The 14,942-nt window shown below is 35.8% G+C and overlaps 1 protein-coding gene across 17 annotated transcripts in view; it reads right to left on the bottom strand.

Annotated features, from left to right (window-relative positions):
* SOX6 (SRY-box transcription factor 6) overlaps positions 1-14,942 on the bottom strand; it is a 384,531-nt gene that overhangs the window by 46,652 nt on the left and 322,937 nt on the right. For all 17 annotated transcript variants that reach the window (XM_065066134.1, XM_065066139.1, XM_065066137.1 and 14 more), the window contains one exon: positions 13,239-13,429. In XM_065066134.1, the coding sequence (XP_064922206.1) occupies positions 13,239-13,429 (191 nt within the window). The remainder of the gene's footprint in view (positions 1-13,238; positions 13,430-14,942) is intronic.

The following is a 14,942-nucleotide window of genomic DNA, read 5'->3' as shown; positions in this document are numbered from 1 at the left end:
CCATGCTGAAACTTCAACAGTGAAATGTCCCAGTTTAAAAAAAGGGGAGGTGGGACTTCTTGTTTTCAAAGCCACATTTTGCTGCTTTACAGCAGAGTGGGTCTAATAGTTATGTCCTTGAGGGGGCAGTGAGCTGCATCCCAGGTTGCTGAGGTCCTCTTTGCACTGGAAGGGACCTTTGCTTGTGGAACCTAGATAGCTCTTGCCTTTCAAATCTATTGAAGATCTTTCATCTCAGGAACTATACCTGTTCTGGTTTGATACAAAGCATATCCTAAAAGGGTCTGAAAAAATAATGTGACTAATTTATAATGCAGATTTCAGTTTTACCTCTATACCTTTGCTACCTCCAAGCAATGAAAACTGTGATAAAGTGTGTATTTTGCTCATGGAAAATGCTCAGTGTTTAGCTTAATTGTGAACTCTAATCCAAGGCAGATTTAGCAACAAGAAGGCAGTTGTACAGAGAACATACCCACTAGACAGCAAAAATATGTGAAATAATATTCACTTTTCACCATGTAAGAAGTTAGTGGGAATTCTACTGTGGAAATTGTGTGCTATTTTATTAGTTAATTAAGAAGTGACACACAATGGCAATATGAGGATGTGTTTTCATGAGACACTATAAGAGTCCCAGCAAAAGCACAATGAGGGGTAAGCAGCAGGGAAAAAAGGAGCCTTGAGCTAGCAGATCATTGCAAGCACTTGAAGAAAATTTCACTCTCTCTCATGGTGAGAGAATGATAGAGACTTCACTACCTAAACCATAGTCTTCACCACATTAGGAGCATTCCTAATACTGCAGGAGTGGAATCTCAGAACAGTTGAGTAAAGCAGATCCTGATTCAGAGAGGCACATGTGCTGAAACCCATCCTTATCATAGTGAATGTTTTACATTAGAAGAACTGAAATGGGGTCACAAATAGGAAATTGGCTGCTTTTTTTCACCTTTTAAATTGATTCTTTATGGTCTCATAACACTTACTCGCAGGTAGCTACAGTAACATGTCATAGATGGAGATAAAGGGAAATCACTTGATAAACCAAGTAAGTAGTACATTTCATCTTCTTCCCTTATAGAACAACTCATACATTCACTACAAATTTCCTATACTGCAGTTCATTACTTTCGCCTGTTCATGGTAGTGTGTGTATACCGATGAACTATGGATGGCTTTTGCACTGAATGGAATGGAAATCCTACATAGTGGAACACGCTATTCAGTGCAGAGGACTGATAGGTATCCCATTCCATATATTGTTAGTCTATAACTGCGAGTATTAACTCAGCTCATTCCTTGCAAAGAAAAAGTAAGCCTTGAGTGAAAGAGGGTGGGAGCAAAACTTTGCAGAAAAATATCTTTCTTGTATTTATAAGTTTTGCGTTATTTCTGAAAGGAAACAAAGAGTTGATGTACAATTAATCAATGAGATATTTGTCAGAAGAATAAAACACAGGAGTTACTCAAAGGTCATGCAGGTAATCCCTTGATAAACGGGAATCCCGTGGGAGGAAGTGTGCGGTCAAACAACCTAATCTTATTCATGAGTATTCAAAGAGCCTGAGTGGCAGCATGCAAGGGGCAGAGTTCTGGCAAGGAGCTGGCAGCTGAGTTTTGGCAACCTGCTGAACCCTTGACAGACCAGGAAGTTTTATGGTACATGATGTGTCAGTGACTCACTTTGTGTACAGTTCTACTGTGCATCCTCCCAGTGATGGCTTTTTGTTTGTACAGTTCCTGTGCTTTGAAAATAGAAGGGAATAAGCATATAAAAGTAGGATGTACTAAGCAAGAATCTGTCTGTGTATAAAAACATAGTTCATCTGAATAGGAGCAATATAATGAAATTGTCACTTAGCAATTGAACTCAAGGATGCAAAGAAAATGGCAGTGAGATAAGAACACAGCCATTGCCTGCTGTCTCAAGAAGCCTTTGGCAAGATAACAGTGAAAACATGCACCCAGCTACTGATCAGCGTGGGTCTGACATTAAAACGCAAGTGTCCACTTCTCTTACTGGCTGTTTAACAAATTACTTTGGAACGAGTGGAGGTGAAGAGGAGATCTTTCCAAAACCTTGTCTCAGTGTTCTCCCCCAGTTAATGAATGTCGGCAAGTGGAAGAGAACAGAAATCTGATATGTTTTTCCAGCCTTTCTCATAGAAGCATTTGCAACATGTTAGAGGCCACAGGCATAAAAGTGAAAGACTGGGAAATTAATGTTGTCTGTAGATTTTCAGGATGTAAGCTGGGCAATTTCAGCTTGTGGGTTAGGCATTCTTTAGGTTTTAAGTAGTTTTATAACAGCTTACTATGACATGAACATGATTATAGTATGAGTAATCTGATGTTGAATACCATTTATTACACTGTTACACATTTCCAATTGAGATAGATCTGTTTATGGAATTAGTATTATGTGACTACAGATGGACAAGCTCTGTGCAGTGAACAATTTATCCAAAAAATATAGTGTTTTTTATATTTTCAAACTATCCCTGGAGGACCAGCAGTTTCTATACATATATTAGTAATGTGTCAGTGTTCTAACAATCTAACTTTCTGAGTTATACATGAACTATGCACTTAAATGCTCAATAGTTTGCTTCTTGTGATTAATGCTGTAGTTGGTCACCTAAGACAAATTATATTGTTTTCAATGCCTGACTCGGTGATAAGTATTGAACATCGCCCTAAATTACCCAAAAAAAGCAACTGGGAATTCTCTCAACCCAAAAGACCTCCCATGTAGCAGAAAGCCTTTACTTCTTTCTATCAACTCCTGCATCTACTACCTTCAACACCACAGAAAAACCGATGAACCTGGCTCCGGCATACCATTGGTAGGAAAGAGGTGGCAGCGGTAAGGCACAGTGCAGCAAGGCCTGCAGGACCCCTGGATTAAATTGCTGCAGAGCTCACAGAGTTGCTGTAAAGATCTATAATTAGCACTGACACTGTATCAGGGGCTGGAAGAGCTCCCTGATACTGCGTTCCTCATTTGGTCAGCATGCAGTTTGAAGTGGGTGCTGCACCAAAGCCGCTGGGTTTTTTTTATGAACAGGGGGTGAGCAATTTGGGCATAAACAGCAAATGCCTAATTGTGCACAAATGTCCATGTTCATATGCAAATACACCCATAGAAATAAAAATCCGTTTGCATGAATATTTGTGAAAAGAAAACAAAGAAAGGAATAAGCATGATCAAACTCCATTAATCAGATTTCAAACAAACATTTGCAAACATCATTTTCATTATTTGCTCTAGCCTTTCATGAGATAAAAGAAGACAATTTTACCTGCTACCATGCTTATTCTTTTGTTTGAAGCAAACAGTTAAGACAGCACAAAGCACCAAACAGTCCCACAAACAGGCAGCTAAGTAAATATCCTTCAACAACAGGGAGTGTATTTCAATTTATCATACCTATTGATGCAGCCTAATGATACTTGAGAAACAGGAGACATTTTTAATTTTAGAAAGTAATGAAGTATCAGAGAAAGTTATCCAAATTTATCCTTGCTGTATTTAGCCTACTGGAGTCAAAAGAGTTATATTGGCAATGCATTTGGTGTTTTGAATTTACTTAGAGGAATACACAGAGCTTAGAAATAAATGGCATCGACTTTTGTGGATGTCTCTGCTTGTATCTAAGTGTGAAATAAAATACAAATGTATTCTGTAGTTCTCAGGACAATTGAAGAAATTATATGATAGGACTGTGCAGCTGCCATTCTGACTTACAATTTAAATCAATTACTATATTCCTGGCCTAGCAAATTTATGTTTAAACAATAATTTTCAACTTGCAATGCTTTTCAGTATGTATCTGCAAAGTCTCCTGTGTAGTTTGGGAAATGTATTGTACATATGAAGATACAATCATTATGCAGTTACAGTCACCACAAAGACACCATCTTTTACGGCACAACATCATCCTTTGGGAAAAATTATCCTTGTTGGTTTGTGCAAATTTTTCAACATTCACCATCAGGACACATTTTAACCTAATTCTGTTCCTTTGGGATTTTCTGTTGCTACAAGATTTAAGGGAGAAAACTAAAATAAGGCAGAGCTTTTATCCTTTTCACAAGAAATGCCCCATGCAAGTGAAAAAGCAGTGGATTTGGCATTTTTTCTTGAGCTGGAAAGGCAGTAGAAGAAAGGGGACAAATCCCCTTTTTATTATAACTATTATCATTATTATAATCATGATTATTAATGAGATCTAAAACCTGCAGCTGGGCAACCCCTTCAAGTAGCCCTGACAACAGAAATTAAAAAAACACAGTTGTGTTCAGCAACCATATGAGCATATTATTAAGCACAGGTAGTGGTGAAAACTTTAGTAGACAATATTCAAATGCAACAATAGCCATCAATACCAAATGAGTCAGCTGGTTTCTTTCCTGAAAATATTTTATTGCCAAGTGCTCTTATGATTGAACTGGAAGCATGAAAAACCTTAAAACTTCACCTAACATGGGAAGTTTTTTCACTCTACAGTGTGCATATATATATATATATACACATGCACACCTGCATAAATATGTGTATATAGTTATTCTTTTAATTTCTTACTTATGCATACGATTATTGGGTTGGTCAAACTTTTTTTTTAGTATATAGTCCAATAAAGTTTCCATGATTTATACTTCATAAAGATCGCATATTTTTCACTTAATTAATTGGTTTTGATAATTTAATCAATAGACAAATAATTTAGATTTTATTTTAATCAGCCTCTACATAATGTGAGGTACTAAGCAGTTAAATGCACATCTAATACATTGGAACTGAAATGCACAAACTACTGACTTTATCAAAATAATTTTGGAAATTAAGGCAATTAAGCAGAACCCTTAAAAACAAAGGTCTGCACAGAAAATTCTTCCATAGGTGCAAAACTGCATCCATAGTAAGCCGGCTCCAAAGCTAACTTCTCTGTAAATTTAGATGACCTACATATGCCAGAGATTTTGCACTGTTTCTTTTTGTCTTTTCACTGTCAGTTCCACAGTTTCAGTGAACATGTATTTTTAATGTGTAAATTTCAAATACATTATTCGTATGTCTTCCTACACATAGCATACAAAGTAAATAAAAAAAATAAAAAGGTATATTGATAGGCATGAGTATAAATATTTAGGTGTAAATAGTAGTATTTGAGCAATAGCATGTGATCAATTAAAGGCTGAATCATATGTTATGTATGGACAGAAAGATAATGTTTCATAAGCAGCTTTAATATTTCTATCTCTTGAGTCTGAGGAACAGACTTGACAAGATTTCATACCCACAGCCTTCTGCACCTGGTTCCTATTATGAACCTGGCCTCGATAATGGACCTATGTTCTTCTACAGATGCTAATGTTAGAAAAGGTATTTTCCTCCCATAACTCTTATAACCTGAGCACCAGTGTTACGGCTGTATTTGACCCCTCTGTGCATGTGCAGTTACAAAATGCATCACCTTCCTCACTAAATACACAGAGATCAGATAAAACATTTCTTTAATTATGGGTACAATTTCTAAAGATGAATTCATTTCCTGTGATATCTACAAAAGCTAGAGGCTTCAAGGTTATATTGAAAGTTAGACTTTTTTTTTCCTTGTTTTCTCTTTAAAAGTTGTGGCTGGAGACTAAAGATTAATTTATTTTTTCCAAGATGCTCTGCTTTAAATTTAATTTAAAACTACATTTTCAAGTTCTAATTGTAAAGATAAATTCACTGCAACACTTCTCCATGTCTGAGAGATATGAAAATCTTTCAGCTATTCAAAGGTGCATCTAATTCCTGATCAGACCTCACAATAGAAAGAAAAAAACCAAAAAGAACAACAAAAAAGACAATGCTTGCTGTGCCTTACTATTATCCTAGAAATACAATGATTTAGAAAACAAATGCTAGCATATATTACAATGAAATTTATACAAAAGCAAAAATCATCAATACCATGAACTTCTTGCAAAACAGCAGGGAATTCCCTGGAGTGATATGCTGCCTGGGAAGTCCAGGCATAACACACACAATACTCCCTGCAAAAATCATTACTTTTTTCCTTCCATTCATTGTTATAAATGTATATTGATTTCATAGTTTCTCTTACCCTGTCATGCAATTCCAAATTTTGGAAGCAATAGCATAAATAAACAGAAATTATTCAGCTATAAAACTAAATGTTTGAAGTCCAGCATGTTTTCCAGTTCTAATAAAAGGGGGCAGTATTACACCAGCTGAAATTCTGAATTGTCCAAATTATCGTAAAAAGTACTGGGGAAGGATACAAAACTCCTGAATTTTACTGAAAATAGACGGTTACTGTATATGCAGTCACAAATCTGCTTGTCTGCCTTGGGGTAAAATTTTCAGAGCTTGTTCAGTGGGACCTACGCTCCTGCATTGCAGCTACTTTAGAAAATTTGAACTTGAGTCACTATTTTCCTTTCAAAATTATTAAGGAAATACTACAGTTGATATAAAGTGAAGGCACATTTCTCATGTAACTAGAATAAGCCTTAATTCTAAAAAGGAAATTGCAAAATTCTTGTTGTTTAAAAAGATTTGGGAACAAAATGTTTTCCTGTTTTGTTTTAGTTTTGGTTTCTGGGTTTGTTTTGATTTGGGTTTTTGTTTGTTTCTTTTTCTTTTAAAATTAAGGTGTTTTAGAATAGAATACCGGTGCCCAAATACGGATTTTGGAAGTTAACTTTGAACACCCAATAAAAAAAAAAGAACTGCTTACATCTATTATGTACAGCCACAAGCAGATTGCTAAATTGGCCAAATTCACAGTGAAGTATAAAGGACATTGGTCTTGTAAGAATTATGAGGAATGCTGGTATTTGTTTTTGAAACTTTCCCTATTCTGGGGCATTTAATTTAGACAAGTCGTTTATCTGTTATAAAATGATGGTACTGTAAAGAGGTTGTCTCTATGCAACGTGTCCTTCTACGTCTCTGACATTCCTCAGGGAAAGGTTTGTCGACTGAGCAGAATGACGTATTCAGAAAAAACAGTTTCCCAGTTGCAGTATCTCTTTGTGGAAATCAGGTTCTTCATTAGACAGATGGAATATACTCCCACAGAGTTGAATAAATTGCCTATATTCTTAGAAGAAAGTGAGACCATACTAACAGTTCCTTAAGTAAATCAGTGTCTTTCTTTTTTTCTCTCTATAAAGTTCCAGATTTTCTATTATAGTATCTAAATATGCATATTTAAACTGAAATTTAACTATATCTAAGTGTAAGCTACATGGGGTGGGACTTCCCTTAAGTTGCAGTGAGAACGGAACTTGGCACAATGACTATTGAAACAATACCGTAACAAAAGTAATAACTTTGCAAAATTGGTCATTTACTGTTGATATTGCTATCCATAATTTGGCCTAACAATGCAGTATTTGCCCTTTAATTGCAAGTAGAACTAAGATTTAACCAACAGAAATAAGGATTCAATTGAAAATGCTTAGTTTCTATTATGTCTTTCAGCAGACTGAAATGTAAGCATTGACTTTTTATTTGCTAGTTACAAATATTCGTCTATAAAAACTAAAGGAAAAAAGAAAATGTAAGAAGTTTTCCTTAAAAGATGAAAGCAAATGAGAATAGATTATTCCCTGCAAATCTAAACCACTTATTCAGAAAGATTTATAAAAATCCACAAGGCCCTTATGACCAATTTATTCATGTTCTCAATTTAAGGGTGGTCATGACTACTTTCAGTAAAAGAAGAAAAGATAATTGAATGCAGGATTCATCAGAAAGTATTTTTTTTAACTATATGCTTTTTTAAGCTGACTTGAGAAATTACTTATAACAAAGATGCTAATAGGAAAGTGCTTCTCCTGATGATTGTCTGAGAAACACCCTGCACTTGCAGAAAAGACAGTGTGAGTCCTGCCTCTGCAGTCATTCTGTCTATAATACTGAATGTCTTGGGAGAAAAAAGCTGATAAAAAAACCTGTCGGCAACATAATCCAGTACTATTTGCAGTTAGAAAAAAGTAATACAATGATGGAGTCATTGCAGGGCTGTAGGCACTCAAAGGGAGATTATGCATGACTAGTAACTTTTCCTATAAAGACTTCCTGAAGTGTTTTTATCTGGCGAAGTTTGTACGCATGTGCAGTAGCTTCATAGAAATGATGAAGCGTAACAGCTCCAGAGGAGTTGTTACACTCTATTGTGTCAATAATCCACATATTTAACAGTCCCTAAATACAGCAGACCGTAACATCTCCAAAGGGGTCGTTATGGCTTATCAAGTCAAATCCAAGTGCCTAAATATGGATTTGATCAATAGACTGTAACATCTCCATGGGTAAATAATATACATTTTTAAGAATGTACACATTTTGCATACAGACTGTGGTCTATATTAGGATAAATTATGTGGATTCAACTTGTAAAACTTTGATTTAGAAAAGAAAGGAATAAAAGGCTCATTATAAGAGGTGCTAAAGTACCATAATTCCCAGGAAGAGGGCGATGACTCATGTCATTTATTTTGGGGTCTAATTCTGGTTTCCTACCACAAATGCACAGTTGCCTGAAAATCTATAAAAGAGTGGGAAAGGAATATAAACAGAAATATGTTATATTAAATCTGCTTCCTCTCAGATCTCAATGAATATACTTTGTGGGTAAGTAAATGGGTTGCTGGGGGTGCATCCTTGGGTCTAGCAGACATGTGATTATTAACTGGGTGTATGTTTTACCTTGACTTCCTATACTTTTCGCCAATGAAATTAACACATTTCTGCCTATACATTTTCTACAAAGATTCTTCTGGAGTGTTTTTGTCACTGTTTTCATGCTTTATGCACAAAAAAGAGAGGATCTGGTCCTTTTAAAAATAGTGTCAGTTCTCTTATAAATTATATAGCATTTTCAGGTTCATTTAAAGCCTTAAATCAAAGCAAATTTTCTAGACAATCCTGCTAGTTTGAAATACTAAAATAAATACAAGTAGCTCTAGCAATGCAAATTTTTTTTAAGTACTCTTTTTCTCTTGAAGGTAAACATGTCTTGACTGGAAAAAAAGTCATATCCTCTAAACAAAGCCAATTTTTCTATGATTTTACTTTTGCTTATCTCATATGGAAAGAGCTCTGTAGCCTATTTTCTTTTTTTTTTTTTCTTAATTCTCTCCCCTTCCCCAGTGTTTCTGTTTACTTACTGAAACTACCGATGCAGTTACTTCTTCCCTTTCCTCAGTCAGGCTACACCTGATCAGGACCAGATGGAGTAAAAAATGTCAACTCTGATATAATGACTTTTTGCTTTGCATACACTGTACTGGTTTTGGTTCAGAGTGAGTTAATTTTAGTTCGCATGGTGCTGAGATTTGGATTTGTGACCAAAACAGCGCTGATGACACAGGGATGTTTTAGCTATTGCTGAACAACACTTACACAGAGTTAAGGCCTTTTCTGTTTCTTACGCTGGCCTGCCAGCGAGCAGGCTGGGGCTGCACAAGAAGTTGGGAGGGGAGCACAGCCAGGACAGCTGATCCCAACTGACCAAAGGGATATTCCACACCATATGATCTCATATACCCCAATAAAAGCTGCGGCAAGAAGGAGGAAGGGGAAACATTTGAAGGTTTGGCATTTGTCTTCTCGAGTAACCACTATGCATGATGAAGCCCTGCTTTCCTGGAGATGGCTTAACACCTGCCTGCTGATGCAAGGCAGTGAACGAATTCCTTATTTTGCTTTGCCTTGCATGCACAGGTTTTGCTTTAATTATTAAACTATCTCAGCCCACGAGTTTTATCACTTTTACCCTTCTAATTCACTTCTCCATCCCAGTGGAGGCGAGTAATCGAGCAGCTGTGTAGTGCTTACCAGCCTACCCTAACCCACAACAGTATACACACTGAAATAACTCCGTAGTTGTAGATGCCCATAGAATGGTATCATCTCGGAAGTGTAGCCTAACCTTAATGCTTTAGCAAATGACAGAGCTGGACTGTGGCAGAGTGCTGCATGTTTTTGTTTTGGTCTTTCTGATGAGTGAATCTCTGTGAACACTTCTAAAGCTTTGTAGATTTTTTTTTGAACAGCAGAATATGAACAGAGGCAATTTTCAATTCTGTGTCTTTAACCAAATACAAAGCTTTCTGAGATTTAAATGACACATTTTCAAAAAGGCCTGAGCCCAGCCTTTGAAGCTATGTACATAATTTTGTAAGCGCAATCATTTGCACAACAAACTATTACCAGCTATCTGAACTTGAAGACCAGTAACTGACCAGAACTCAATAGCTTTTTTAAACCAGCTGCAGGCAATTAATTTGTCATCTTTTTCTGGTGCTGACTTCTAGCTACTCATTTATATAAGTCTAATTACCTGAAGCCAATTTCTGAAAATTTGGTCCTGAAAACATAGGGACCTGATTCTTCAAAAGAAACCAATCCAAAATTGCAACTGTTATCAAAGCTTCACTGCGATTATGACAGAAACTATACACAATCTTCTTGGTGTACAATTATTTCAGAATTACATTTTTCTAATTGAAGTGCTCTATCTTTCCTCACCCCCCCCATTTTGATCATCCTGCCCATCAATAAATACATCATAATGTAAAAATTCAAAGGCAGAGGGTAAAGGGAGAAAGAAGAGTATTCTAGAATTCTGTTTGTGCAAAGGATGCTTCTGGTTTTAATGTATTTTAAACTTGCTATAAAATATAAATATATTCCCTTAGTATACATGATTGACTTAATTATTTTATTTTCTTTAGGATAGGGAGTAGGGATATATAATTATTTTAAATGACAGATTTATATCCCATTTTTTTTTAAACCCTGCCTTTCTTGCATCTACAGAGCAAGGACAACAGGCTAGCATACCAAAGCTAAAACCAGGGTACATATTACAACTATTTCCTGCCTTAATGGTTCACTCTGTATTGCAAACTACAATAAATAAAACCAACAGAATTATGTAAGGGCACCGAGAGATTTAACAACAGATTTTCTTGTTGCTGTTTTATTCTTCGGTTCTAAAAGTTGCAAGTGCTGCCATGAAAACTCTCCCCATAAAAGATGGCAGTTGAGAATGATGTTTTTTGTATTTGTTAAAGAGTTCCAATTGACTCCGCTATACTTGCAAGCAAAAAAACCTTTTTCTTCTGACTGCCTGCTGTATAACCTCAATCTGGAAGCTGCACATCAATCTGTGTATTGCTAGTAACTGATACAGAAAAAAATCAGATTATTCACTGAAACACTTACTGACTCTGTTCTGCTTTAAAAGGTAAAAGATTTGTTATACCGAATACAAGATGTAAACATGGGACTGGAAATACTCAGCGTTACAACCTGATAAGTAAGTGGATGCCGTTTTTATACTTATTTTTCCAAGTCAAATCAAATGTTAAGAATTCCTTCAATAACCCTTATAGTGTATTAGATATTTTTAAACTTCATGCATCTGAAACTCATAAAATATATTTTAAAATAAGCATAATTTTATAAACTCTTAATACTGATCATAGGCTGATATTTATTTTATTTTTATAACATGGGCTTTAGCATCTACCTCTTAGTTAATTAAGACAAACACGGGCTTTACAATTAGTGTGTTGTCTGAACATGGCCTGTTTGATCAGTTATTAATTTCTATATTTTTCATAGTATCAACCTGTATTAAGTGACTTTTTCAATGCTGACATTTAAACTAACGCTAGCAGAAATATAAATATCCATCTGAATTTGACTTGTAAAAACATTATTAATCCAGATCTTTTTAGACACTGAGCTTTTCTCTTGTTTTGAGTACTATAAAGAACCTATCAAGCAAAAATATAAAATGCAGATTAAAAGGTAGCTATCAATCTTTGATGGGTCTGTTTACAACATTTCTTTGACTTGCCATGCCTTGCTACAATCCACTTATTGAGTATTGCTATGTGGGTTGAGAAAAGATCATACTATCATCAAATGCACGGTTTAAGATTCTGTTGAGTCTTATACTCAACCTGGCCTAAAAATTCCTGTTTGTCCTTGGAGTATCTTCCCTCCTTCCCCAAGACAATAAGAACTTACCCTCTAATATACAGATACACCACTGAATTTTCATTAATGAATTACATGCATTGAAAGCTACCTGTTTTCCAACCTTTTTTTTTTTTTCACCAAACAGTCTGAAACACTAGTGGCTTTATAGGCTAGTGAATGTGTTGGTTTTCATTCATTACTAAATTGCATCATAACTGTTCCCATTTGCCAATGCCATAGTAATAACTGGGATAGTATTTTCCCTTTCTAGTTAACCGGAATAAGTATTGTGGTACATTTTTTGTCAGTGGTGAAAAATAACTTATGTACTGTATTTTTTTTGCAGCATGAGCCACCTCTAGGGAAGCTAACAGAGAGACATTCTTAATCAAAAGCGCTTCCTTATTGCTCAGCCTGTTACCTGATTCAGTGTTCACTGGCTCTGTTATACACACAGAGACTTGCTCACAGAGCAGATCTTGTAAACCTCAGAAAGGCCACAAAGCAAGACAACACAGATATAAAAAATTTTCCAAGAGATGTCTTTGCCCTTGAAGCAGTCCTTAAAGTGTGTGTGTGATAGAAACTGTTCCTCACCTTTCTGATACGATCCCAGCTGCCTATTTGGTAAACTGAATGGCGTCCTCCTCAATCTAACGCTGGTCACATTTTCTCACCACTTTCTCCAATTTATTGTTTTATCGTAATGCCCCATTTCTTTTTAGTGTTTGGAAACTATGGCCAAGATTCAACAAAGAACTTTGATCTCTAATTTCCCATTGAAACTAAAAGCCAAAGGCACTCTTTTGAGCCTATATATTTTGTTGCATCTGAGTCACAGATTCAGGCACACTCAGATACGTGCACTAGAACTGTAATACTCAACCATGCTAGTACATAACTGGCCTTTTGCCATATTTATGAATCCAAGCATTCTCAAAAGCATAATTCAAAATCTAGTGACCACAAACAATAGTAGCTTCAACCAATTTTCCACATTCTTATGTGTGTGCTTACAGCTTAATCTCATGAGTGCACAGGACTGTTTTTTGGAATGCTGTCATGTAAACGTAGAGAAGTTTGTAGCACAGCACCGAGAAGTGACAAGGTGTGTTTAACATGAAATCAGAGATGGCTAAAAGCTCTAAAAAGAAATTTTATATAAAAATAAGAAAGGAAAAGAAGAATGAATGACAGTGGCAATGGGAGACATTACCTTTTCATTCCTGCAGTTGTTCAGACCCATGTTATTCATGGAGGGCAATTTTCCATCAACACCATGCGGCTGCTGTTGCTGCTGCTGCTCCCTTTGGATCTGCTCTCTCATTTTTCGAGCCTCCTGAATAGCTTTCATTACTGTGTCCTGGTCCCCAAATAGGGCAGGTGAATTAAGACTGGAAAGGATATCTATAAACAGAGAACACACTTTATTTAGGTAATTGTGCTAATTAGAATCTGGCGTAAGCACTAAGTTCTCATACTGTTAGAACTGTACCAAGCTAACATCTACAAAAGGAGGAGGAGTGGCAATTGTCTGTTTGGATGCTGAACTAATCTAAATAAGTTATTGATAAGCCTGTGCATTTATTTTGCTGTTATAAATACAACCACTCAGGTATTAGCATAGCCTGATATAGAGGTATCTGAGCATACTCATGGACCCGAAGCGCAAACTTAAATACATGTTTAAGACAGCAGTATTCTGAAGCTTAAGTGGGAAGCCTTTGAAATATTAATAAAATAAACAAAGGATAATTAAATTTTGTTTACTTGTCCATGAAAGTCTGTGTCTATTTTTAGAATTTCTTTATTGAGAGAACCATCACTCCATACACTTAATTTTTAATTTCAGAACGAACACAGTTACTTTTGGGAGACAAAGCTTGTTATCACCTTAACATAAGTATAAAGCTCTAAGTCACTGGAGAAAATATGGTTTTCTTTCTATCACTCTGGACAGAAAGAGAAACTTTTAAACATGTATCAAACTCACAAAACATTTCTGTCACATCTTAAAATGAATTCTAGAGGCAAAGATGAGTACCCCAGATAGAGTTTCTTATTTAAGACCAATCAACAGAAATTATTTGGTGACTGGGTTTTTTTTTTTTGTGGTTTTGTGATGAAGATTTAACATGATTTACCTGTTCCTGCGTGAGAGTATCCTCTATACTGCACATGCATAGATTTCTGTATAAGTATTCTAGCTAGGAAATTTTGAGCAATCAACATTTGTCCGTGACCCATACAACTGCCTGACAAGCAAATGTCTTTTATAAAAGCTCCAAATTTGTTAGATGTGTGTACTTACTAACAGTCCACTATAAAGAGAAACAAACAAACAAACAAAAACACAAAACAAAACTAAAACCCAACCAACGAACCAAAAAACACAAACACACTTAAACCCAAACAAACAAATAAACAATAAAAACAAACCAACAAAACTAAGGCTTGGAGTTCTCATTCAAACATAATTTTAATATTCTTTGGACTTTATTGAAGTTCCATTGAGTAAAATGTGGCAAATTCAACCTCGAAGGACCCCGAATTATTTGAAAATAAAAAAAGGTAAGATTAAGGGTTTCTCAGCTTTATCCTTGAAACCAAACAATTGGTTTAATACTGTGGGTCTAGATGAGAAGAGACACAACCTGTGATGTTTTAGATGGAACTGTGATGTTTTCTGTCTGAATGAAGCACCCCTTTCCAAAAAGAAGTAACATACTAGAAAACAAACGTTTTTCCTGGGGGGTAAAGTTTCCAGTGCTCTGAATCGATTCAGCAGTGAAGTTCCATTCTGGAGCCTAAGTAAGCTGGGAACCATATATGCATAACTTTTAATGAGACTCAGACTCCCAAGTCTCACTTAAAGTTATCATAAAAATGGAGCAAAAGCGCCTACATTGCTTGCTGATTT

Source organism: Columba livia, chromosome 5 (assembly GCF_036013475.1).
Source record: "Columba livia isolate bColLiv1 breed racing homer chromosome 5, bColLiv1.pat.W.v2, whole genome shotgun sequence".
NCBI lineage: Eukaryota > Metazoa > Chordata > Aves > Columbiformes > Columbidae > Columba > Columba livia.
The sequence above is the reverse complement of the archived record's forward strand: the minus strand, read 5'-3'. Positions and strand labels throughout refer to the sequence as shown.